At 36.2% G+C, this 27,699-nt stretch overlaps 1 protein-coding gene across 6 annotated transcripts; it reads right to left on the bottom strand.

The window, feature by feature from the left end:
- Nucleotides 1-196: 196 nt before the first annotated feature.
- LOC121265159 (kinesin-like protein KIN-7O) lies at nt 197-25,833 on the bottom strand. 6 transcript variants are annotated; one of them, XM_041168654.1, is made up of 33 exons: nt 25,523-25,822; nt 25,332-25,421; nt 25,127-25,245; nt 24,403-24,516; nt 24,245-24,326; nt 23,805-23,872; nt 23,653-23,727; nt 23,338-23,483; nt 23,138-23,240; nt 15,662-15,742; nt 15,415-15,483; nt 15,249-15,308; nt 15,004-15,165; nt 14,583-14,639; nt 12,946-13,191; nt 12,809-12,874; nt 11,169-11,354; nt 10,987-11,091; nt 9,578-9,661; nt 9,296-9,445; nt 9,046-9,159; nt 8,866-8,952; nt 8,594-8,797; nt 8,336-8,503; nt 5,305-5,511; nt 5,048-5,137; nt 4,806-4,946; nt 3,547-3,644; nt 2,221-2,299; nt 1,957-2,118; nt 1,712-1,831; nt 1,565-1,636; nt 197-784 (listed from the first exon to the last, which is right to left on the bottom strand). In XM_041168654.1, exons 1-33 carry the CDS (start codon nt 25,644-25,646, stop codon nt 542-544), a joined length of 3,972 nt encoding a protein of 1,323 aa, XP_041024588.1. In that variant the 5' UTR covers nt 25,647-25,822; the 3' UTR covers nt 197-541. The 6 variants fall into 6 exon arrangements, 5 of the variants coding, with proteins under 5 accessions (XP_041024588.1, XP_041024589.1, XP_041024591.1 ...); XM_041168655.1 differs by lacking the exons at nt 12,809-12,874; nt 12,946-13,191 and having other exon boundaries at nt 25,523-25,820; XM_041168657.1 differs by lacking the exons at nt 25,332-25,421; nt 25,523-25,822 and having other exon boundaries at nt 24,277-24,326.
- Between the last annotated feature and the right edge of the window lie 1,866 nt (nt 25,834-27,699).

Below are 27,699 nucleotides of genomic sequence, written 5' to 3'. Positions count from 1 at the left end.
CACTTTTCTGCTTGAGTGCTGCTAGGGTGCCGCCGCTGGGCGTGCCCCCTAAGCAAAATTTTATTTTTTAATTTTTAATTTTTTTTAATAATTTTATACTTTCTTTTTTTTTAAATATTAATATACTAATAATCACTTTTTTAATCAGTAAGTAAAAGAAAAAAAAAATTAAATGCATGAGTGGTCAAAATAAATAGACAAAATGGGACGGCATAATAGCATTATTCTAACCGGTGCCATTTTCTGTACCAATAAACTAGACAAGAAATTACATGCTTGCATGGAAAACGTTATATAAAGCCAAAGGCTATCAAGGATTGAAGGTCAGTGCCTTCTACAGTATAAAGCACAATGGTTTAGTTTACGTCTTCCATGTAATGGTATATAGCCTGATAATTAAGACATTACATATTGCATTCTTTTCCAAGACAATTTATCTATTTCAGAACCAAAAAAATACGTTAACAAATGAACAATAGATACTTCCTGACTCTTTAGCTCCCCTACCACTCTTGCATAAATAATTCTGGAATCGTGGAGTTCATCTAATTTCCATTCCTTGCCCCATGGCAGTAGCAAGCTGCTTCTTGAGGTTGAGGACCTCGATTCCTTTTGAAGCCAACCGGTCCTTAAGTTTTCCTGCTGCCTCCTCATATCTCTTGTTCATGAGATCTGACTCCTCCATTGCTTCCCTGTATCTACTACGGAAGGCATCTAACTTTGCTTGCGTCCCTCTGAGTCTCATTCTAAGCTTTGCCTTCTCCTTGCCGTTGTCGACTTCATCCTGTTAAGTAAATCTTTATATGGAAGTGCATGCGCATGTTTCTCTTTCAAGGACAGTTTGTCTGAAGTGTAGATAAAACTAATGGACTGAATAAAATCCTGAATGACTATATCTATTTGCACGTCTAAGGTACTCCCTGTATCCCATCATGGCAAGATGCAGAAAATCATGTGGTCAGTACCGCTATCAGAGAGGCAACCGTGTGTCACACATTCATAATGTCCATGAAACACTCCTAGCTGGTCCAAACAGAAATCCCTTTATAAAAAAGAGAAAAAGCGGATTTGGTACAGCTTCACATTCATGGTCTACACATGAAAATTTCACTAAATAATCTCAAGCAAACATAAGGCTGTTGGGGGTAAAGTGTGGGATGGCACGGAAGTAGTCATCAATGTGTCGTCTGACTATGAGGTCGTATTGCACCACATATGTTGTTTTTTTCAGTTTAATCTTACCACATGCATGTAGTGCATCACAGACCACAAGGGGATAAAGTTTAATTACACCATATTTTAAGAACTCCATCTTTATTTCTAATAAAAAGCAACAGGCCTATGTTCAGTGCAACAGTATGTCTGTCTAAAGTCGTAAGTGTAGGTGTACAAGCTCAATTTTCTAAAGCGGCCAGTGTATGCAAAAATGATAATGATAAAATCTTATCTAGGCCAGCCTCCCCAGAACCCTACTTTGTTGGCACCAATGCAGTAGGTTATGGCTTTATTTATGATTCTGATAAAATGCTAGCAGCCCAATAATTTCAAGCAGGAAGCAACTTACCTTGTGCATTTTAACTTCCATGCTGGAAATTCTCGTATTCAGTTCCTCCACTTGGGCTTTTGCCTCAGATAACTGGCAAATGCACGCATCATACAAGCATTCTCAGACATTTTGGACAATAAATAAGAAGAAAAATTTTGAACCTACCGTGTCATTGCAATGCTTCTTGCGAAATTCCATTTCAACGACCTGTCTCTGCTGCTCCTCAATCTGAGACATCAGTTTATCCCTTTCCTTCGTCATAAGAAGAAGTTGGTCACTAAGATTCTGCCAAGGAAAGCACTTGCATCATTCAAAAAAATAGGTATATTTGCATTTACTCAAGTTGCATGGGATGTTTTCCATTCTTTTAAAAATAATTTTCTTCAGCAAATAATGTTTTTGGATGAAACCTGGAGGTCAGTAGAAAGTTCTGATCTTGTATCTAACTCTCTAATTTGGATCAACAAATCTTCTCGTTCTTTGTAGAGAAAGCTAAGCTCCCTCTTAAGCATTTGCACGTCCCCGTAAGCATTATGCTCTAAAGAGAGCATCTCTGAATTTGACTGCAACATCTGGAGGACAAAACGCAAAGTTAGCTATGAATACCAGCTAGTTATAGTTAAGCAGTGCTAAAACCACAAAGATGAACCAGAAGCTAAAGCAAAAGAACTCACTTCTTGAGATTGTTCACTCTCAACATTATCCACTTTTTTGACAAATTTCAACTCATCAATCTCGAAAGACTTTTCCATGCTGCAACAATTTCAAACAGAAACATTATGGTTTGGTTTATTGAGACAATTACAGCACTGACGTCAAAAGAAAATTAACCAGAAATAGAGCAGCACAAGAAACAATTATGGCAAAGTGCTGCAACATACACATGAAAGAACTAAAACTTTAGGGACATATTGTCTGTCCTTAGAAGAGTTTCCTAAACTCCTCAACAATGTGTTCAGGGAGGTTGCAGAAAAAGGACTACAGATATTATTGGTAAACGTATGTACCATTAGCCTGCTTCACTGTGCTAGGGGTAGGGAGGGTAAAATACTTCACCTAGCATCTGGTTTAAAAGGGATGGTTCTCAACACATGAACCTACCCATTTTCAAACCTTATAACAAATATTGGGACGTTACTGTGTGAACAACAAAGGAAGCAAGGACCCATTTCAATCATTCAAGAGATGGGAGCAATTGCCCGGTTTGGATTCAAGAATCACTCCAATTCATCTCATCTCATCTCATCTTATCTCATCATTACAACTTTCCCAAATTTTCACACAAAATATAATAAACAATTCAATTTTTTCAAATCTCAAAACAATAATAATATTAAAAAATAATATTCTAACAATATTTTATTCAACTTTCAATTTTCATCTAAAATCATCCCATTTCATCTCACTATCCAAACCTCACCTAAATTTTACCAAGGCTTCCAAAACCCAGTCCATTACTCGCAATGTGATAAATTGAGGTAAAGGCTTAAATAAGAAATATTATATATTGCAAACAATCCATTTCTGGCTTAAAGTGACGTCAATCTGAAGAGAAAAATACTTCAGCATTCTTATTCTTAATTTGGTTGTTTAAAGAATTAAAGAAACTTGAGCATTGCATGAAGGTTTTCTCAACGTAATGTAGATTAACTTCCATGTGTGGAGCTAAGAAGGTTCTACAGATATAAAAAAAAATTGGGCCACTATCTACATGTCATTTGTCCTACCCACATTCTGCACGCAGGTTTGAGCCAGATGGGGAAAGAGTTTGATTGAGTAAAAGGTGCAGGGGAGGGTTACTGGCTCACTACTTGTCTCGTATTCCCTATACATCATTACTATATTCCTCAGATAGCCAAATTATTTTTATTCTAAAGGAAACTACGGTACAACCAGTAGTCAGATGGATTTAACTAAAAACACATAATTAGCAAGAACAAGAAGATGGCTTCGGGGGGGGGGGGGGGGGGGGGGGGGGGGGGGGTGGCCCAGAAACTAACCTGCATTGCTTTTCCCGTACTACATTCTTCTCAGACGAAGTTAATCTTTCCCTGAGAACCCTACATTCTTCTTGACAGGATTCCAGTTCATTCCTCACCTTATATGTTAAAGTATACATAATACAAATATAAGCAGATACATCCATGCGAATGAGAACACAACAATTTATGCAATCCAAACATTGTGTGAACAAGAGCAAAGCACAATTTTGCAATTCTAACATGTATGTAAATCATATTCTGTGAGAAATTAAAAGGAATAGTTACAATCACTTAGGATTTATCTAAAGGCATGGTGAAGATACCTTTCATAATATACCAAGAGGGAAGAAAGGAAACATGTATTCAGATATAACATAGAAGAAATAAAAGAAGCAATTTAAAGCATGTCTATACTAAGATTATGTACAACGAGTCAAGTTCAACAAACAATAAGAATGCTTAATATTATGCTTGAACATTTTGTGTTTTTAGCTTTCTTTTTCCCCTATGAACATGCCATTGTACTACTTGTACAAAGAAGCATTGTTTTAGAATATCTAATTGTTCACATGTATTCCAAGGATGCAAAAATGAGAGATACACTTGACAGAAATAATTTCCAAACATGAGTAGCAGTCCAATTTTGTGGATGCCTTGAAAAGGATAAGAGGCAACCATGGAACAAAATAACCTCATTGCTTTGTGTTCCCAGAAAAATTGAGATGCCACCAATTTCGTGGCAATAAGACAATTTTAAATTCTCCCACCAAATACTTGTGCATGTCTCATTGGAGAATGTATTTGAGTAGAGGATTATGTTGGTTACCTCTTGAGACAACCCAAGAAAAGCCCAAGCCACATGTGGGCCCATACTCAAGAACTAGTCAATGTTACAATTGGAGACCCTTGGAATCATTATATAGGGCAAGAACTTCTCCTCAAACAATGTGGAATCTCATCCACCACCTACTCATACTAAACCTGGGATATTACACCTCTACTGACCACTCAAAAGTACAGATGTACGCTGAGAAAAAACAAGATGGCTAATGTTTTGAAGGGATGATGTTTAACCCGATGCATAAAAAACCAGATGAAAGTTGCAAAGGAAGACTTGTGGTGGAGACAATGTGCTCCAGAAAATTTTTAAGGCTTCTATAGAACCATGAACTCATGACTTAACAACAATAAATAATAACCAACACCAAAAACAATGAAAATCTTTCACAGACATGCATGCAAACTCTTAAAGATCAGTTAACAGGTAGGGATCGTACCTCTGTCATTCCTCTCGATAACTTCATAATCTCCACATCGTATAGCTTTCCTTGCTCTTCTATGGCTCTGACAGAAACTCTCTCTTTAGTGGACCATATTGCCCTTTCTTCCTCCATTTCCAAAAGGGAATCAGATAGTTGCTACAAACACCAAGATACACTCTAATGACCAACTTCACACCAACAAAATAAAAATATCACTCGCATATACAAGGTAAACTCTTAACCCAAACTTAAAATACCATTGCCAGCTCTTCCTTTTCTTCTACCAACTTTCTAATAGAGTTTTCCATCTTCTGCTGGTTGGATTTATAATCTTCCACATATTGTCTCTGGAGAGAGAAGAATCAGATGCCAAATTTTATTTTATTTTATATTATATATAGACAGACAGACAGACAGAGAGAGAGAGGAAAAGAATTTTAGCAATTTCACAATTGACATTTTAAAAAAAATTCATGAAACCAAGGGAGATGTAAGGAGATATGCAGAAGCTTACAAGAGCTGAAACCTCTTCCTTCGACACATTCAGATCCTTGCTTGATATTTTCATCTGCTCGGACAGGGCTTCTATTTCTGAAGCCATACACTCATTTCTCAATATAGCCTCTTCTTTTTCCCTGTATGCAGTGGCCAACTCTTCTTCCAATGAAGCAATAGCTGTCTCATATTCAAATGCAAGAACTTCTAGTTTTTTGTTTCCTTCCTGAGCACCAGAAAAGAAAGAAAATAATTAGCCTACTATCAGAAATGGACTTAAAATTACTCTTGTGGAATGTTAGGGGGTTGAATGTGGATGAAAAACACCTTGGTGCAGAAGTTGCTTAAAAAGTGGAAGGTTGATATTATTTGTCTTTGGGAGACAAAGTTGGAGTATATGACCAGCAATGTTCGAAATGACAGGACATTCTAAGACAAGGAAAGATCTTTTGAGGATCTTAGAACTTTTTTTGTTAGAATGTTATTCATATGGGCAATAGCTATAGATTTTAATGGTTTAGACCTGAATGATTTTCTTGTTTCCTTTTCTTCATCCTAGATAGGTGTTCCTCTTTTATACCATCTTGTGTAATTTGGGCTATGCCTATTCTATTAATACAACCATTTACTTAAAAAATATATATTTATATATATATATATATATACACGATCAGCAATGATGTTTGTAGCTTGTGGGGATGTCAATATATTGAGCGTTGTTTAGATTTACAAGGAGTTTCTGAGGGGATTTTACTCGTGGGGGGTAGAAGGGTGATGGAAAAGAATGAAAGCTGTGTAGGAGAATTTATGGTGACTTATTCATTCAAAAATTTGAGAGCTCGGTCTGGTGTCCATGGTCATAATTATGCTATGATAGAAGGTTTCTGTGGGACAAGTTGGCTGGATTAATTAGCTAGTGGAACTTGCCTTGGTGCATTGTGGGACAATTCGAAGTTAGTAGGTCCCTTGGAGAAAGGTCGGGCACAGCAAGTTATCAGTGTGCTATGGGCGCAGGGGTTCTCTAATATGAGTTAGCAAAATCTTATTGATCTCCCTATGGCTGCCTGGCTGGGACCAACTTACTGGGAAGATACTACTTGGTCCTGAAAGTATCGATATCTCACTTTCAAAGGACCATTCTACCACAATAACGCGTCTCCTCCAATTATCCAGGGTAAGAATCTTCCCAATGCAATCTTCCTAACAAAAAAAAAAAAAACCCACTTTTGAAGGAGCCTTACTCCTCCAAATAGTCTTCCATGTAAAGGAAATGTTGTCGTGGGAGAGTAATGGCTAATGCATTATAGAATCACTTAACCTCAAAATCCCCTTGCTTGGTTATGCTCCAACACTTGTCTCAGCTAAAAGCATACAACCAAGTATAGAAGGAGGTAAAGCAACCCACCTTCCAATACAAAACCGCGAGTGTAAACTCCACTTCCTATTGAAGATAGCCATTGGAGAGCTGTAGATTGTTCATCACCAATTCTTCTATTTTTTATATATAATAATATAAGTAAATATGGATTTTATTGAGAATAACAATAAGCATATCCCAAGTACCCACAGGTCGTATATAGGAAAAACGCATAGTTGGAATTAGAAACCAATACAAAGAAAACATGGAGACTTTTGAAATTATGGAAAGCTTTGAGAATGTCAGTAGATCCATCTTAGTGGCTACCAAGTTTCCTAAAGTCATATAAGAGTCTATCACCCAACAAAGTAGTGCTTAGTAGAGTTACATAAGACAGTAGAAGATCATAAGTTGAAACACATGAAAAACCCACGCATTCTTGAAAGAACTAAAACACAAGTATGTTAGATAATCATTCTGTTATGGAGATATCACCAAGAACGGGAGGCCTTGTGGCGAACCGTTATTGCTTTGAAGCACGGGGAATCTTGGGGAGGGTGGTGTTCTAATGCGGTGAGTGGACCTCATGGAGTTGGGCTTTGGAAACACATTAGAAGAGGGTGGGACGCATATGCAGCACTTACTTGCTTCAAAGTCGGCAACGGATCTAAGGTGAAGTTTTGGCATGACTTATGGTGTGGTGATCGGGCGCTCAAGGATGTTTATCCACAAGTTTATAGCCTAGCAAGAAGGAAAGAAGCTTCTATCGCAGATCTGATAATCTCTTCCAATGGCTCTTCCCAATGGAACCTTACTTTTCATAGAGATGCACAAGATTGGGAGATGGACGACCTTTCGGCTTTTTTTGATTTTGTGTATTCCACTAGTGTGTTGGGGGAAGGAGAAGACAAGATATGTTGGCGTCCATCAATGAAGGGAGTGTTCACGGCTCGCTCTTTCTACCATTCCTTAAACTTGCACAACTCAGTCCCGTTCCCATGGAAAAGCATTTGGAAGACAAAGGCACCTCTAAAGGCAGCTTTTTTTGTATGGACAGCATCTTTGGAGAAGATTCTTACCATAGATAACCTAAGGAAACGTGGCATTATTGCTATAAATTGGTGTTACATGTGTAAGAAGAGTGGTGAGTCCGTTGACCATCTATTACTACATTGTGAGGTTGCCATGACTTTATGGACAGATGTCTTAGCACGGGTGGGGTTAGCGTGGGTGATGCCGGAAAGGGTGTGTGATTTTTTAGCCTCTTGGAGAGGTATTAGGGGCAACACTCAAATTGCATCCATATGGAAGATGCTACCTATTTGTCTATGGTGGTGCATTTGGAGGGAGCGGAATGCAAGATGCTTTGAAGATCAAGAAAGATCAATGGAAGAGCTTAGAATTTTGTTTTTCAATACTTTACTCCATTGGTCGATTGTAATTGATTTTCATGGCAGGTCTTTTCACGAGTTTCTTGTATCTCTAAGATAGACATTGTGATCGTGTTCATGTATATGTCCCGTGTACTTGGACACTCTATGTCTCCCTTTTGATCAATAAAAATTTGTTTACCGATCAAAAAAAAAAAGATAATCATTCTTCTACATTAACACTCAAAGCTCAATACACCTATATTTTACATGTTCAATGCAAGATAATATAAGAAACGGATAGTAAGTCCCACTTTCATCACCTGCATTGTTTGTTCAAAAAAAACACTCGAACCCTTGGCCCTTTTAGGATCAATAACTGAATCACGCCTTCTACCCGCAACTGAGTCACGTTTGCTAATATCACGCTCAAGAAGAGAGTTTTGACCAAGCAATCGTTTGATCTCTCGTTCAGCAGATGCTTTCTCACCCTAAAATTGTGCATCCAAGTCAGTGAAAGATGATTATCTAAATTAGAAGTTTGATTGCTAGATAAAGAAATCAAGATAAGAGTATGAGACTTCTAGTTTGGTTTTCTCCTGGACAGCATTTTTAAGCTTGAACTCAGTCTCTTTCAGCCTTGCTTTTGTTTTCTCAAGATCTTTTCTCAAATTTTCCTTATCTTTGGCCAAGGAACTAGATGATAAACTCAATAGTTCCTTTTCAAGAGCTTGAATTTGAAAAAGAAAATGTTCCTTTTCCAAATCCTGCTGTTCCAAAAGTTCCTGCAAGAGAAGTCACTTTCAGGAGAATGCACATTGAAATAATCCATAAGAAGCCAATAAAAGCTTACTTTTAAGGATAATTCAGTATTTTGAGCATCTAGTCCTTGATTTTGCAGCTGTTTCTGGATATCAACAGTTTGATTGTACAAAAGAAGCTGAAACACAAATATTACCATGGCAAAAGTCTTCAGGATAATGTCAGAAGTATCACAATCTCACACATAACCAAAACATAAAAATGACCGCACCTTCTCATCCTCAAGTTCAGAAACTCTCTTTCTCATGTGACAAGTTAACTTCTCTTGGTTGCTGATTATTGCATTTTGTTGCACAGAACTCTGGTTGATCTGATTCCTGAAATCCTGCAAGAAAATTGAATGTAACAGCAATGAAACAATTTTTTTTTCGGATGACAGTAATAAAACAATTGAAAATAGATATTATGCCATATTAGTTGAACATGGAAATAGTCATTGCAAGAGGTTCAAGAGAACTCACAAGGAACGCATCAAATAGGGCAGAAAAACTTTTAGAGTCCTCATCCACAAGAGACAAGACACTCTTATCAACTTCTTTCAAGTTTTGAACTTCCAACAATAATTCTTGGATTTCCAGTGAAAGCTTGACAGAAAAATCGGAATTCCGATCCTAAATGAAGGTCCTAAAGATCAGTTGCATAACCATGGGCAAGAGACGATTTGTATATGATTAATACAACTTGCAGTTATGAAATTTTCCCAAAAATCTGAAAGAGCGTGCTGAGAAGCAGAAGATACATACGCCAGTGCTCTCAGATATATTGGAATTCAGTTGTTCACGGGCCATCCTGGCCTCCTCCCGTTCAAACTGAAGCTCCTCATAGAGCTAAGCAAATTAAACAGTATTTACCAATTAAAAATCTTTTGTGGCATATGTCAGAAAAATCAAAAGCTTGAAAAAATAAAGTCAAAAGGATCAGATTCTTGTGGATCTTCCAAAATAAATTTGGAATGCGCCGTAGGGCATAGGCACACACAACCACATGAGATTACTTATCCAGATTTAACTCTAAAAATGCTCTACAAATACTGCTAAAACTTCGATCATCCATTCACCAAAACAAATCCACAATAAATACAATAATTAGCATGTATACTATTTTGCCCACTTTTTAGGCTGATGCAGGAGTTGGAGTCTTTGGTTTCCTAAAAATGTAAACAGGTTTGGTGAAGATTGGATGTTACAGCCTTGTTTGGGAAATATAAATTTTAGAACAAACTATTCAGTTTTTTTTTTTGGGAAAAAAATCATCTTTAATCCTCTTTTTTTATATAATTAAAATCATCTTTAATCCTTTTTTACACACCGAAAAAAAAAATCATCTCTCAAATGATTTTCATCTAATCATTTGAATGATATTCTTAATTTAAAAACAAGACAAAATAAAAAATTCACAAAAACCCAAAAAAACTCTCGAAAAAACCTCTCCAAACATCATTCCAGTCAAACTAATCACTTTTTTCAAACTCCAATAAAAGTATATCTCAAAAGCTTTCACAATCCAAACAGTTACAGCATCTAGGAATAAGCATGTTGAGGTCAGAACTTTTTATAGCATTTAAGAAATAGCAGATTCTTGTTTTCCTTGGAGAAGCATTTGGCAAGTAAAGTTCCCCACTAAAGTGACATAATTAATCAATGCCCTGGATAAGATTCTAAACAGGTAAAAGTCAGCGTCAAATGTATGATACATATTTCAAGAAAAGTCCAAAGGCACTTCAATTTGTTATGCTGCACTGAAAACCTAGACTTAAAAAAAACCTTCAGAAGTCCATTCCACTTTAGGCCCGCAATGCATCAATCCATTCTTTGAGGCTCCTAAACCCCTATTTCTTCCCTCCACAAAAAAGAAGTAACAGTAACTATAATTCCTAGGCTTGCATCTTGACTTTAGCATTTGAAACAAACTACTTTAAAAGCTAACATAATAGACAGCGATGCAATAGGAAAAAACTGTACTCATATTACCTAAATGCTTGTTTAAAATTTATAATGGAGTAAAAATTCTTTGTTATCAAGTACAGCTTATCGAGGCAATGGATTCAGTTTCCCAATTGCCCAGATGATTTCAGTCAAAGACAATTAAAACAAATATCACAGGTTCATATCCCATGCCAAGACCATGCATGATTTAGTCATTCAATGACTACCTCTTTAAACTTCTCCCTGGCACATATGTGCTGCTCTGTTGCCAGCTCAACAACACTATCAAGATTATGCTGGCTTGAAGACTTCTCCATTTCCAACATCTTAATCTGTGAAACAGGCAATTTGGAAAATTAAAATTAAATCTAACTCGAATATAATATATTGGAAAAAAAATTAAACAAACCTGCTCTTGAAGCCGTTTGATCACAAGAATAGCTTCCGACTCCCTTAAACTAACATTTTTGTCCCCATTAATGGTACATTGATTGACATGATGCATGGAATAGTTCTTAGAATTCTCACCCCAAAGCAAATCAGCCTCACCAAGCTTCCTAATTAGGCAATCAATTTGAATCTCGTTCACAGTTCTCTACACCCAAAAGAAATACCAGATAAATGTATATGATGTAAATAAAATGAGCAACCACAATGTGCTAATGTCTTGATGAAAAAAAAAAAAAAAAAAGCACCAAAGTCTTGTATGTATGGGTTGCACTTACTTTTTTTTCACTTTTTAGAATATTATTGGGTAAAATGTAATTGAATGCTAGTTAAATAATTAAAATTCTCCATTTGACATTAGTTTAAGCTTTTGGAACAATGACTTGACATAATATCAGAGCAACACTTCCATGTATGAACCCTAATTCCACGCTTCATCTTCCATTCAATTAAATATTCTATGTTTTAGAGCTCAACTCATAAAGGGATCTCAAAATATTGAGTAAAGGGATCTCCACACCCAAACCCACATTTCCCTTGCCCAAATCCAGTTTCTTTTACTTCCACGGCAATCCTTTAATTCAAGGCTGCTCATCCATCATCCAGCAATAATCGGTCCTCGAAACACTCAAGAACCTAATGTCGCTAAACACTGTTGCCCAATACCATCTCAAGTCACTAAACACTGTTGCCCAATACCACTGCACAAACTGACCAGCAGCAAATCCTACAGAATCACTATGTACACTGTACAAACCAACATCAATGGTGCTCAAAACATTAAAAATACTGGAATAAAGGCTATTCAGCATAATCCCAATAAAAATCCAGAAGGATTTTAAAGGAAATTTATATAAATTAGTGCATGAAAAAAATGTAGACCATGCTGTTTTCCTCAAGTACCAAACTGTCCCCAAATGGCTTCAACACTCCAATGCCCTCAAACCCTAGCCTCAATTTGCACATAAAACCCAAATCCCCTCCAATCCTACCCAACTTCATCAGACCCAGCTAATGGAAAACCTATCATACCCATCCTACCCAAATCCTAAGGACTCTTCCCCTTGCTCTTGCAAATCAAGTGCATCAACCCATCCTAGGATGAGTCATTGCCTTCTTAAAAGCAACAAAATCAAATTCATGAACAATTATCGCATCAAGATCCAGTCCAACTCCAACAATAATGATGATATATAAAAAATTGAGGGCTTGCAACACAAGACCGAGCTATCGTGTATGGTCTGAGAGCAATGTAATTGACTTCAAGCAATGTGGCAAGGGTTCTAAAGCCCCTTGGATGTTAGAAATTCAAGCAACAATGGTGACGGTGGTCATTTGGTTGGATCTCCCAGAGCTATGAAGGAGAGAGAGAGAGAGAGAGAGAGAGAGAGAGAAGGCACAATTGGACTAGGAGAAACATCTCCTATAAATCAGATAGAAGTGCTTGATTACAAAAATAAGGTATCAAAGGAGGCATGATTCATAAAATTTAATACTGAGAAGGGTATCGATAAGAGCGGCTTAAAGCACAAGGGGTGTTATGATATGTTACCTTAGACTATCATTAAATGATAGAAAAAGATATTAAACATAAATGATCACCTGAGTTTCGAATTTCAAAAGCAAATCCTCATATTCTGCTTGCATTTCTATTAATTCATTGCCCTCCTGCCAAAAGTGCAAACATTAGGTTTCCAATCAAGTGCAAGAAAAAGGAGATGAAAAGGTATGTCACAAACCATGGGTAAGCTTTTCTTCCTGAGTGGTACTTTTCTCCTATTTGTTACATGTAATAGAGCACATGGTCCAGGAAGAGAGCAACCTTCTAATGCATTTCTTTTATCTTCATCATCTTGTTTGCGTGAATCATCCAAAGAAGCTTCAAATTCATTCTCCAATTCTTCAAAAGGAAGAAGCGGTCCAATATTACGCAATTCTCTCCTAGGTTTTACACCAGAAGCCTTCGATTGGATAGTATAAGATGCCTAAAGTGCAGTAGAAAAGTATTAGCTTCCATTTTTTAACATACAGAAGTAACTGACCTGAAAGCTATGGTTTTATTTTTCTAAACGCTAGAGTTCATATAGTACAGATGTTGTGATGCTCCAATGGAAGGCCCAAGTCACACGGTCTTTACTCCAAAACGACTAGTTAATGATACAATTGGAGGCTCATCGGAACCATTATAAAGAGCAAGAACTTCACCTTCTCAAGCAATGTGGCATCACATACATCACCTACCCTTATCACTAGAATGGGGTAGGTGGTATAACCTAAGCAATCTGTATACTTTCTAGAGCAGTCTGTATGCTTTTTTAAATGCAACCTAAGCCATGAAAGATAATTCACATCTATTTACCCAAACCCTCACCCTGTTATGCTAATGTCAACGGATCATGACATGGGTAAAAGTATGGTTGGCAGATGCTAAAGGTTGCAATTAATCAAAGTGGATAAGAACCCACATTCGACATCCATACCAACTCCAAGAAACATTTTCTTTTCGGGTAAGTACCCAAGTCCATGTAACATGGAATAACATCACGCAAAAACTTTTTATTGATCAGTAAACAAAATTTTATTGATCATCAGAATAGGCAAAAGCCCAAGCATATAAGACATATACAAGAGCGTCGCCTTAGCATGCTAGTTCAGTGATACAAAAAATTCATGGAAATTCATTCCATTGAAATCAATTACAATCGACCAATGAAGTAAAGTATTGAAAAACAATTTCCTAAGCTTGATAGCTCTTGATCTTCAAAGCTTCTGTCATCCATTTCCCTCTAAATGCACCACCATTGGCATATATTGAGACCATCTTCCATATTGTTGCATATGAAAGTTACCCTAAAGACCTCTCCAAAAAACTAAGAGATAGATCACCCTTCTCGACATCACCCAAGTTAGTCATGCACAAACTTAAATTTGTAAAATTTAAGGTCAGAGTTTTGCCTTCTTTACTTGTGATTACAATCCAAAGTGGGATGCTAAAACCAAGACTCCCAACATGCCGGCCCTAGAAGTCAAGTGATAGACCAGAAAGAAGTAACTTATCAACCACTGAACCACATTCCAACTTGTCTAGAAAAGAAAAAAAACTACAGTCCCACTCTCATAAGTGGGTCATCAGCAAAAAGTAATAGTAATGAAAACTAGAAAAAAAAAAAAGGAAAGATTGAATAGCGCCATCCTTTGATTCCAATCCACTCAACCCACCTTAAGAATATCACCTTATAACCAATCGAGGATCTCGCAAGATAAAAGAAGAAAAAATATACTGATGGATCTATAAACACAAAATGAAAGCAGTTTATCATGAATGATACATCAGGTAACCTAATCAGACTCGATTGTAATATACAGAAAATATCACCTCTCCAAGAACCTCTCGGGAAAGATTTCCCGGGCACCACGTATCCCGTCTTTTATCCTGCTAAAGAAACAGCAGAAGTTTATCAAGAACCAAAGAGAGATTGAAGAAGGGAGGGAATCAACAGGGTGATATTTAGAGTACAAAGAGAGCACAAACTGCAGCCGAGAAGTTGCTAGAGATGCTTATTCGTAGATTATTGTCAACATAGGAAAGCAACAAATTAATGCTGGAAAAAGAATATTAGACCCCTTTTTACTAAACAGTATTCGTGAGTTCAATTCCATGAAGCATATGTTGTCCTAATCATATAAACCCCATGAAGTTCATTTCTGTCATGATGAACCATAGCCTAGTGAAAACGAGGAATTTATTTACATGCCAACAGCATATATCTAATGTACAAATATTGACATGGTACAACCTTTTTACTACGATCACGATTCTCATCCCTCGTTGAATACAAGACCATTGTGCTCAAGTTTTCAATTTGCTTAGCTTGGTCTTGCACCCTCTTCTCCCATTCAGCTTGTGCTTTCTTTTCTTCCTCCAATTCCAAAGCTATGCGCTCTCTCTCCAATTCAGTCTGCCAGGCCAGTATCACAGCTTTTAATTTAGACATACGGGTTATTCTGAATATTATAAATCATAAACTGAACATTGTCGAACCTGTAGCAGTGTATTCCGCAGATTGAGGATTTCCTCTTCTAAATGCTCTGAATGAGAACCCTGAAACAAAAGCAGAAGCAATAATAATAATGATGATGATGCAAATTGGAAACAAGCTAATATTACCAGAAATATTTCCTAAACGATTCCATACAAATAGACAAACCTGGAGTTTGGCTCGGAGTTCCTCAATTTCTTTCTTTTGACGCTTTAACAAAGCAGCATCTGTTAAAATCTGCCTCGAAATAACAAACTAGGTTGTCACCAAAGCAACTAGAATGCAACATATAACAGGTGAATAACTGGTGAAAACAAATTTAGAAACACAAAACATCTTAGGAAATCTGAACTCGACTGCAAGAAAGAATGTGAAAGAGATCATGTCAAACATGCAAGCCAAATTAGGGTAAAACCTCATTCACACGAGCACAGTTTGTAACGCGTAAAGCTCTGCTTGCAAATTGTAGACTGCTTTTAGTCTCATCTGCATGGACCTGCCACCAAACATAAAGTGCTAAGGAATCAGGACCAACATACACACATCATGGTGAAATCAGCTCAATCCCCCTGGTTAATAGTTTTTTTTTTTATCAACCCTGGTTTATGGTTGATAAATCTAACTTTTGGCATAAATTAATTCCTCCTTATAGAACTTTGAAAAAAATGGCATGTACAAAATTTAGTTCAAATTAATGGTTACAGAACTTGAGAGCGAACGGAAACCATAAACGAAAAAGGTAGTTCTATGTTCATAGAGTCTCCAATCTATTTTCATGTTCCAATATCTCCATTATTTTTTTTTATCAATAAATAAGAATTGTATTAAAATAGGCGAAGCCAAGTACACGGGACATATACAAGAGCGACACCTACGCATGAGTGTCTAAAGATACAAGGAAATCATGTACGTTGATGCCATTAAAGTCTATTACAATCAACCAATAGAGTAGAGTATGAAAAAATAAAGTTCTAATCTCGTCCATTATCCGTTCACGATTCTCAAAACTTCGAACATTCCTCTCCATCCATATGCACCACCATAGACATATCGGTATCATCTTCCACATAGTTGCAATTTGAGTGGTACCTCGGATGCCTTGCCAGCTGGCCAAAAAATCCACAACCCTTCGTGGCATCACCCAATGGAGCCCCGCTCTAGCAAAAATATCATTCCACAAACTCATGGCTACGTCACAATGCAGTAATAAATGACCCACCAACTCCCACTATTCTTGCACATATAGCACAAATCCAACACAATGATTTGGCATATTCGTAGATTATCTAATGTGAGAATCTTCCCTAATGAAGCTGTCCATACAAAAAAAAAAAAAAAAAAAAAAAAAAAAAGAGATTTTTGGAGGGGCCTTGGTCCTCCATATGTTCTTCCATGGGCATGATCTTGTAGAATGTTTCATAAGGGACTTATAATACAACTGTACAGTAAATCTTCCCTTCTTGGATGGTGTCCACAAAATTGTATCAGCTCCTCCGTTCACTCTACAATTATACACCAAATTAAAGAAATTTGTAAAAGTGTCAATTTCCCAATCTTGGGCAGCTCTAAGGAACGTGATATTCCATTAGGGAGAGCCACTAGAAAGATCCATGAAGTCTGCTACTGAAGCCTCCAGTCTTCATGCGATGATGTAAGGTGTTGGATAAGCTTCCTTAAGGACTTGATCTCCACACCATAAATCAGTTCAGAATTTAATTCTGCAACCATCCCCAACTGCCAAACATGTGTATCGATGGAGGTTTGTCCAACCTCTTCAGATGTGTTTCCAAAGCCCCACCCCATGAGGTCCGCTCACCTCATTCGAGCACCATCCTCCCCACAATCCACCATATTTTAAATCTATGATAACTCTCCACAAAGCTCCCCTCTCCTCATGGTATCTCCATAGTCACTTACCCAAAAAAGCCTTGTTGAAAAGCAACAAATTACAAATTCTCAACCTTCCTTCACATATTGGGGTACAAAGTATAGCCCAATTCACCAAGTGAGACTTGAAATCTTCATCTATTCCTCCCATAGGAAATCTCGTTGCAACTTCTCTAACCGATTAACCACCTTGCATGGCATTGGAAAAGGGAAATATTTTAGCCACGAAAGTAAATCACAAATTGATTTGGCTTGATGTAATACATCAGATTGTAAAATTACTTTTATTATAAAGTATATATAATGGATCCCATGAAGCCACGTCAGTTTGTGGATTTACTTTTGTATAATCTCTTTGTATCTGTAACAGTTCTCATTAAAAAAAGAGATAAGTAATGACTAATTCAGGAATATCCTTTGCGCCTTACCGTTCAGTGAAATCTCTCTAATATAGTTTCTATCTGCCACGTCATGACTCATCAAACATGGTGAACTACCCGTTTCAGAGCAACTTGATGATCCAAACCACCAGGTTGTGTAGAAGTATGAGCTTAAAATATTCTTTTGTTTTCCTTTTATATAAGGTTAAGTCAACTTCCATATCAAAGCAGAAAATAAACCATAATATCAACATTTTCTCAAATACAAGTTCGCATTTCATAATCTAAATGAAAAGAAAAGGCCCCTAAACTACAGAGGCTAAACTAGAAAAGACACACCACCGACTAGCATATTTTTTTTTTTTTTTATAAGTAAAAATTTTATTCAACAAATGCAATAGGCAAAGCCTATGTACACAAGATGTATACAAAAGAAACGCCTAAATACATTCTAATACTCGAAAAATGAGGACAAAAACTCATGGACAGCCCATCCATTAAGTACAATAGTTGAAAACCGACTAAACAAGGAACACATGAAAAATTTCCAGAGTTCTTCTACATTGTGTTCCCTATTATTAAAACACCTCTCATTCCTTTGCAACCAAATGCACCACATAATGAACAAATGAATCATCTTCTACGCAGTTGCCACTTGAGAGCAAGTATGAAGTCTAGTCCAACATGCGAGTAAATCTACAACTGATTTTGGCATAACCCAGGTCAGTCAGGATCTTCTAAACACACCATCCCATAACACTTTAGCTACATCACAATGTAGAAGTAGATGATCCACTGATTCCACAGCTTTCTTGCACAAGCATCACTCCATAACAATCATTCCACGCTTTCTCAAATTGTCAATTGTCTGAATATTCCCAATTGTTGATGTCCATACAAAAAAAGCAACCTTTGACGGAACATGAGCCTTCCAAATACTCTTCCAAGAAAAAGAAATGTAATGCTAATTGGACAACATCTTATAATATGATCTAACATAAAGCTTTTTAGACATTGTATATCTCAAGTACATTTGATCCCTCTCATGTCGTCTAATATCCACTAAATACAACAATCTGAAAAAAATCAGTAACCTCCTCAATTTTCCAATCCTAGACAGGTCTGAAAAATCTAACATCCCAATGCACCTCTCCATTAGAGTAACTCGTCAACTCTGAGATGAAGGCCTGTTGATTAACAGCCAACATGAAAACAGCCGGAAAAGCTCTAAACAGTGCATTCTCACTACACCAAACATCAAACCAGAATCAAACTCTTGAACCATCACCTACCACAAATTTGACTTCTGTCACAAAATTATCCCATCTTTTTCTAATAAATTTCCATAAACTTACACCATAAGTCCCCCTACTCTCCTTAATGCACCATCCCCTCAATCACTCTCATACTTCTGAACAATCACCCCCTCCACAACGCTTCCTCTTCCCTATGATATCTCCACAACCACTTCCCCAACAACACCTTATTAAAACTACACAAATTACGAACCCCCAAGCCTCCATCAGCAATCGGACAGCAAACTTTTTTCCAGCTTACTAAAGGAATCTTATTCACCTCTCCCAAACCACCCACAAAAATGCTCTATACAACTTTTCAATACGATTAGCCACTCCAACTGGTAAAGGAAATGATGAAAGAAAGTAAGTTGGAATATTAGAAAGAGTACTCTTTATAAGGGTGATTCTACACCCTTTAATAAATACAACATTTTCCACACCGCCAACCTCTTCTCAATCTTCTCAACCACCCCATCCCAAATATACTTTGCCTTGGACGACACCCCCAACGGGAGACCCAAATATTTCATGGGCAAATAAGCAACTCTACACCCCAATAATTTCACCAAATTGTTAATATTATGCACATCTTCCACCAGGACCAGCTCTGATTTACCCAAGTTCACCTTTAGCCCGGATACGACTCGAAAACATAACAAGACAGCCCTCAAAGCTTGAATCTGTTCCCCAACAGCATCACAAAAATGAGAGTATCATCAGCAAAAAGCAAATGTGATATAGAAATGAAGCCATTATTATTAGTTCCCACCGAGAAACCTAATATAAAACCTCCTACCACGGCCTCCACCATACAGCTCAAAGCCTCCATAACAAGAACAAATAAAAATGGAGATAACGGATCCTCATGTCTCAATCCTCTAGAACTCTAAAAATAACCACAAGGTTGCCCATTAACTAAAACTAAAAACTGAGCAGTCGAAATACAATGTCTGACTCAACCACACCACCTGTCACCAAAACCATATCTTCTAAGCATGTATAAGAGAAAATCTCAATTTACATGATCGTGCGCCTTTTCAATGTCCAGCTTACAAAGAACCCCTAGAACACCTTCCCGCATCCGACTATCTAAACACTCATTCGCAATCAGCACGGAATCAATGATTTGTCGACCTCTAACAGATGCATTTTGAGGTTTAAAAATAATCTTATCCATCACCTTGCTCATTCAATTTGCCAAAACCTTTGAAATTATCTTATAAATTCCACTTACCAAACTAATGGACAGAAATCCTTCAACTCCAAAGGACCCACTCTCTTAGGGATTAGAGTGATAAATGTGACATTCATCGACTTCTCAAACTTTTGATAATCATAAAATTCTTGTAGAACCTATATCACCTCCTCTCGCACAATCTCCCAACAATCTTGAAAAAAAAGCCATAAAAAACCCATTCGGGCCAAGAGCTTTGTCTCTTCCCATCCCACATACCACCCAATGCACCTCAATCTCTTCAAACGGCCCTTCTAGCCAGCTTGCTGTAAAAAAACCCACAGCCTCAAAATTCAAGCCATCAATTTTAGGTCTCCAATCCACCATCTCAATAAGGAGATATAAAACTACAAAACATGATCTTGAATCTCATCAGGTGTAGAGAGCACATAATTATCAACTTTAATCATCTCAATAGCATTGTTGCACTTATGAGAGAGTTTGCCATTTTATGAAAGAAACTAGTGCACTTATCCCCCTCTTTAACCCATAAAACTCTCAATTTCTACCCCAAGATATTTCTTCCATCAAAAGTACCCTCTCAAGTTCTAACACCACTTCTTTCTTTCTTAACAAAGACTCCTCACTTTCCCCTCAACCTCCAAGGCTTGTACCTCCTCCCAAAGAGATTTTTTCTACTACTCTACATTCTCAAAAACTTCCTTATTCCACTTCTTCAAATCAGCCTTCAAAGCTCTGAGTTTACTTGCCAAAACAAAGCTAGAAGTCCCCACAAATTGATAAGAGTGCCACCAGCTTCTCACCTTGTCTACAAAACCCTCAACTTGAAGCCACATATTCTGAAACATAAAATAATGTCTACCCTCACGAATACCCCCACTATCATGTAAAATAGGAAACTGATCAAAACATACCCTTGGCAATCTTTTTTGACATAACTCCAGATAATGAGTCTCCCAAGAAGAAGAGACTAAGAATCTGTCCAGCCTTGAACCTCCTCTATAATTAGACCACGTATATTCTCCCCACCAAAGGCAAATCCTGCAATTCCAAATCAAATATCAACTGAGAAAAATCCTCCATGGCTGAAGACATAGAAGAATTACCCGCCCTCTCAACTGAGAACACGACTGTGATCTTCCAGCACTTTTGCTTGCCTCCCATATCTTCTCCAATCTTTGTTGCGATGGTTTCTTCAGAGCCTCCACATACAATTCCTTCTACCCAACAGTCTCCATAGTAGAGGAACCAGGTTTTTCATGAGCTCTATTTCTGTCACCCGAAGCAAAGACGAAATTACTTCCTTCAACATTACTCCAAACTTCCTCCAGCCCTCTCCCTTTGAACCTTCTGGCACAACAATCGACCCACGCCTCTTATCATGCCCAAACTCAGACACCGTCAAAAAACGTCCAAAACTATTATGATTCCTCTACACTACCAAAACTTGATTCCCTTTCCTGCAAGTTCTGAAAAACTTAGAAAAACCCCCTGAAGCTCCGCATGCCCTCACCATTGAAGCCAACCAATCCATCGTTGCAGCATCAATGGAAATAAACTTGACAACCCGACAACTACTCTCCGTTATTCTCCACCACAAATCATTTTCACGCTTAAATTCAAATAATTTTTTATCAACAATTAACTTCCGGTCAGACTACGTTTGAAAACAACTCCGCAAGACCACTAAACTACTGAACTTTAACCAGATAATTGTTAAAAACTCCGACGAAAGACATCAGGAATAGACGAAGAAATGAAACTCAGAGAGAGAGAGAGAGAGAGAGAGATATATATATATATATATATATCACCGACTAGCATATTTGACAGTTCATTAACACTTATCACAATCTCAAGCGTAACAATAGATATTTTAAAATATATGTTTTCTAGTGACAAACCAAGAACCTTACCTATGTCTTAATCACATCCTTCAATAGCCAAATGGACAATAATTTGATAATATCGATCATCTACACACTCAATGGTTTTAAAATAACTAGAATCAAGAATATGGATACCATAATCTTAAGGTTGACCCATCTCTTCAATTTTTACAAACAATTCACCAAGAATTTTCAAAATAAATAAAAACCCAACATTCCGACTAAACAAAGATTGGGATATGTTTGATACAATTGAAAAGGCATGACAAATGCCTTGGTAGTGACAAGAGAGTCCAAACAAAAAAATCATAAAATCCTGAAGTGGACTGAATCCACAAAGAACATAATGATCTCTATGTTCCACTTACACAGGAAAACCAAAATAGAGACTAGGAAGTTGGTGTAGTCCCATCAAAGGAATTTCCTTTTTCTTACGAAATGTGAAGGATCTTCCCAAAAGTGTTTTGAAATGCAATATACATATTTTTCATCAATCACCTAGTCCATATGGTTGTCACTAATCCAACAAAGTTTAAAAGTCTGACATACCAAGATATGCTAATCATTCATCGTGTCAAACTAACTATGTCAAGATCGTATCTTTGAGTAGTTTGATTAAAGCAACTAGTACAGCTAATTCACAACCCCAATTCTTGTTACTTTTTTTATGAGAAACATAAATCTTATTGAAACTAGTAAATAGGCATAGCCCACACAAGAAGTATACAAAGAGTAAACACCTAATTACAAGTTAGGAGCTAGAAAGTAATACAAGAAAATCATGTAACTAGCTCCATTACAAACACTAGTTGAAGCCCAAAGAAATAAATTATGGTAGAAGAAACTTTTAAGCCCATATGGAGAACATTCCCCATCTTCAAAGCTTCGACCATTCCTTTCAATCCAAAGACACCACATGATACATAAGGAATCATTCTCCATAAAAGGAGTAGCAAGGCTAATAAACTTTAACAGATATCAATGAACTATGAAATGGGATGGTAAGATCATGATGGAAGATATTAAAACTTTTTTTTTCAAGACTGTGTTCCTTTGGACAGCCTTTATAGGATTTTTTAAGTTGAGTCTTCATGATTTTCTTCTCTTTTCGTATACCTAGTTAAGTTTTCCTCTCGTATACTTCTTGTGCCCTCAGACATTGCCTTTTGAGTTCTTTTTAAGAACTCTTCAATTACTTGCTAAAAAAACAACGAAGCTCAAAATGACTGCACAAATAACTACCTGTGCAAGCGTTATATTACATATTATAGCTGTATTTGAATTTCCACCCAAGGCAGGTTGCAAAATGCGTGTAAGTTTGCTATCTCGATATGGAACATGACCTCTGCAACAAATATTCTACGTAATTAATTTTACATAGGAAAATAAAACATTTTTTCAAGTGAAAGAGATAAAACTCTTAACCAAATCATAAAACCTACCCTTGACTCTCGGCACCTTCACTCAACTTTTTTATCACAGTCCCTAGTGTCATCAGACTCTTATTAATGTGGGAACCCTCTTTGAGCCGAACACCTTCTGCTCCAGTTTTTGCTGCTCGTTCTGAACCAGCAAGGTCCACTAAGTTCTATAAACAAGAATAAACAACCAGGAGAAGTAAGAGTAACATAACAAGAGATCCATCGTGCCAAACGCAATCAAAATGAATAGTCGTTTCAAATATAAACAAAAATTGAAAAGGGGAAGGAAATCTAAAATTATTTTTAGAAGGAACAGTAGTTTCAGTAATCACATACCAAAACTGATACACGGACGGCATCACAAGAACTGGCCATATCTTCATCTTCACTTTTGTTCCGACTTTCTATTATCTATTTGAGTAAAATGATTAGGTAGATGAACACATATAACCATATAACTAAATTTTTGGAAAGCTGAATAAGTATACCATGCGGAAGATAGTGTGGGACCGACTACTGTACAGATTCATATTTGTCTCTCCAATATGCCGATGGGCTGAAATTAAATGCAAAAACATAAAATAAGCTGCCAGTCGCCTGTATATTTAACAGCAGGGAGCCATCAAAATGAGGGGGGGTAAGGGAGAGAAATATCACAGACATTTAAAGATTGAGTTAGTTGGTGTTCAGATAGGTGAATATATAAGATAGAAAAAACTCAGAAACAGAGAGCAATTAAAAATCTATGATTGAACAGAACCTGAGCAGCCACATTATCTCAACCCTGGTAACAGTTTGTTCAAAAAGTAAAAGAATGGGTATGTAAGCCACATAAAAGCATTCAAAGAAGTGAAAAGTGCTTTTTAGTACTACTTAAATGGAGAAGTAAAAGTGTAAAACCATAAGATGTATACAAAGTAAAAATTACACTCTCCAAACTCCATGAGATCAAGTACTTGCTCTGGAGAGGCAACAATTTCTTCTCGTAAACCAGCAACATATATTCCCCGCTGCAAGTATAAGGGAAACGGAAAGAACAGTGAGTAATGGCAATATCAAATATCATTATGGTAAATAGCATAGTACCTCAAGACTTTCGTGAATCTGCAGTTTTCGGTGCTCAGGAGCCAACAAATCATTTATTTCCTCATTATAGATCTCCATATAGGACATTCGCAGAAGAAACTCTCGGTCCACATCCTGAAGTGTAAAATCATAACAAGTTCTTTTATAAGTAACTTTTATTAAATGAGCAAAGGGGCGCTACCTTCATACAGAGTGTATACAAGAGAGGCACTCGAATAAGGAGGCAAATGGAAACAGAACAACAAACTCTAAAACAGAATGACAAACTCTAAAAATAAGAAGAAAAGTTATCACTATCATGAGTTCTCACAGTCTTCAAAGTTTTGCAAGTGAGGAGTATCCAAGAGGGCACTTTTACTTATTTACTTATGAATAATGATATATACAAGCCACAAACGTACAATGTCCATTTGAGGCCTATCCCTATCATTACTCTTTACTTATATATTCCAACAAACTTTATAAACAGGAAAAAAATGGGTAGCAGGCAACTGTTCAGTCAGCTATATGGATTGTACCAATACATAAGCCCCAATTAATCATGAAATGCAAATGTGTCAATTTAAAGCAGCATACAGTCGATCTCGTAAAAAGTTGTTTAATAAGTGATAAAAATTACCGCGATGGCGTAGGCCAATCACGAATCTAATTAAATAATTTATGGAACATGTAATTAATTTTTTATTCATCTAGAATACTTCAAAGGGATCTTGTTCTTAAATACCTGTTGAATGGTTTTGAATAAATCATGCACAGAAAGAGGAATGATCCCTGGCTCCGTAGCGGAGCCTCGCATTGTATAGGTTTTCCCACTGTTTGTTTGGCCATAAGCAAACACAGTGCCTACAGCAAAATAGGAGAGAGCAGAAAAATCAAATGCATATAAATTATTTAAAAAGTTTCACAACCAACTGAGATGGGATGCGAACCATTGAAACCACAAACTGCTGCAGCGACTATTTCCTTAGTGCGAGCCTGATAGACCTCGATAGTCTTGCAGTCTTCTCCGAAAATGCGATCTATAAACCAGAAATTTCAAAAAGAAAAAAAAAATGAAAGTGTAACTCTAAAAATGAAAGAAGAAATGAAAGGCAAAAAGTAGAGGGAGGAGCGAGAGTACCGAAATCGAATTTGGAGGAGTGGTTTGAGATGAAAATGGAGTTAGCAGAAATTCTCCAAGGGCTGGTCTTGGCATCCTCTTCCGAGAGAGGTCGAGCACGGACAGCCACCTGTATCCTCTCCATTTCTCACTCAGCTTGGCGATCCTCTGCCTCTCTCCCTCCCTCCCTCCGAATTTGCCCCCTTCTTTTCCGTTTTCTTTAATTCTTTTATTTTTATGTTTTTTCAGGATCTCAGTTCATTTTCCCGCCTTGAGGCATGAGAGGAGGAAGGTTCAGTACGGAGTATCAAATTACGGAAATAACCTTTGCTGACAAACACAAGAAGCACATTCTTATTATTATTATTATTATATTTGAATTGAATTTTCTTTTCTTTTTAGTTGGGAAGCGGAATTTCAAACTCCATATCTCTATTTTAAAAGTTGAGTATTATGTCAATCAGGCTACAAGCCTTTAACTGTATTTCAATTGATTTTTTATAACAAGCAAATTGGTTGATTTCGATAAAAATTTGATAGATGGAACTATCTTTAAATTTATATTTAGTCTCATTTAGATAGTAAAATGAGAATAAATAATTTTAAATAAAAATTAAAAGTTGAATAAAATATTATTAGAATATTATTTTTTATTATTATTATTATTTTAAAAAATTAAAAAATTAAATTATTTATTATATTTTATGTATAAATTTAAAAAAATTATAATGATAAGATGAGAATAAACTCTTTAAATATCCAAACAGACCTTATTTGGTTCCATTTCCATTTGTCTCAGCGAATATAGTATTGGTTCCTGAACCAATATTTTGGTATTTAGTGATGTCATCAATGGTGTATTCTGCGCATAAAAACTCATTCAAATCTAATAAATGGCAATAATGGCTTTAGCTTTTTCAAGAAAACTTTTTGTAAATTTCGATCATTATTTTCAAATTCAATAACATTAATTTTTCTTCTTTTAAAATCCCAATAGTTTTTTGTATTGCCATTTACATGTTTTAACATGTTCAATTTGCTCAAAAATTAAGTTTGATAATTAAATTTGAAAACATTTTGAAGAGATCTTCCTATTATGAGAAATATAGAGTATCTTGGTTATATAGAAAAAGAAAAACATTATTAGGATACACATCCAAAAAATGGGTTGTCCAGAGAGAGTGGAGTAAGTTCAAAGAAACTAACTTTAAGGTATGTTTAGATAATAAGATAAGATGAGAATTTTGTGAATGATATTGAAATAGTTTGTAAATAGTAACGAAGTGATTTGAATTAAGATGCTTTATTGAATTTTAGTAAATGAAAGAAAATAAAGTTAAACAAACATATTATAAAATTAAAATATTATTTAAATATAACATTTTAATATTATTTAATGTTTTAAAATTTGAAAAAATTGTATTATGTTTTGTATTTTGTTTTAAAGTTGAGAAAATTTGTAACAATTAGATAATCATTAGATGAAAAAGTTACTGCATTTGGATGTTGAACTGAGTTGAGTTGAGATGATAAAATATTGTTACAATATTATTTTTTAATATTATTATTATTTTAGAATTTGAAAAAGTTAAATTATTTATTATATTTTGTATTGGAATTTGAAAATGTTGTAATTATAAGTTGAGATGAGTTTGATAACCAAACGAAGCCTAAAGGTTTGAAATTGAAAAATGTTATGTTTGAGTAATGTTTGGGAATAAAATTATGAAAAGCTAGATGAGATTTTCTTAATATCATTTCACTTCCCAAAAGGCCTTATTTCGGTTCGTAGACTGTAGTGTTGATGCAAAAACAAATATTTCATAGAAAAAAAAATTAATAGATTATATTACAAAAAAGATATTGTATTGATATCCCTCAAATATTATTTTAAATACTTATTGTTCAGTGTGTATAATCTTTTATGTAAATATATTTTTTTGGGATGGACATGGTTTTAATGCATTAGATTATACTATTATGATAAACGTTAAATACATACTATATACACATTAAAAAAACATCGAGGGAATAGAAAATCAAAACTCGAAAGTTAAAAATCAATCTCAAATAATGTCAATTATCTATCCAGCTTGGAAAAAGCATGGGGATGCACATTCGAGGACACAGCTGGTTCGAGTGAAAAATATGGGACCTAATTGTATTTGACAAATACGAGGAGCATGATCCAGACCACA

This window comes from Juglans microcarpa x Juglans regia, chromosome 5D (assembly GCF_004785595.1).
Source record: "Juglans microcarpa x Juglans regia isolate MS1-56 chromosome 5D, Jm3101_v1.0, whole genome shotgun sequence".
NCBI classification, from domain to species: Eukaryota; Viridiplantae; Streptophyta; class Magnoliopsida; order Fagales; family Juglandaceae; genus Juglans; species Juglans microcarpa x Juglans regia.
This window is presented reverse-complemented; position numbering and strand designations above follow the sequence as displayed.

Excerpts from the sequence above, each read along its gene's own strand:
- LOC121265159 (XM_041168654.1), bottom strand. The coding sequence starts at position 25,646 with ATGGAGAGGATACAGGTGGCTGTCCGTGCTCGACCTCTCTCGGAAGAG. Across the intron at positions 24,517-25,126 it reads TATTCAAAACCATTCAACAG|GATGTGGACCGAGAGTTTCT; the intron begins GTATTTAAGAAC and ends TTTACACTTCAG. Across the intron at positions 8,798-8,865 it reads ATACTGAATTATCCTTAAAA|GAACTTTTGGAACAGCAGGA; the intron begins GTAAGCTTTTAT and ends CTTCTCTTGCAG.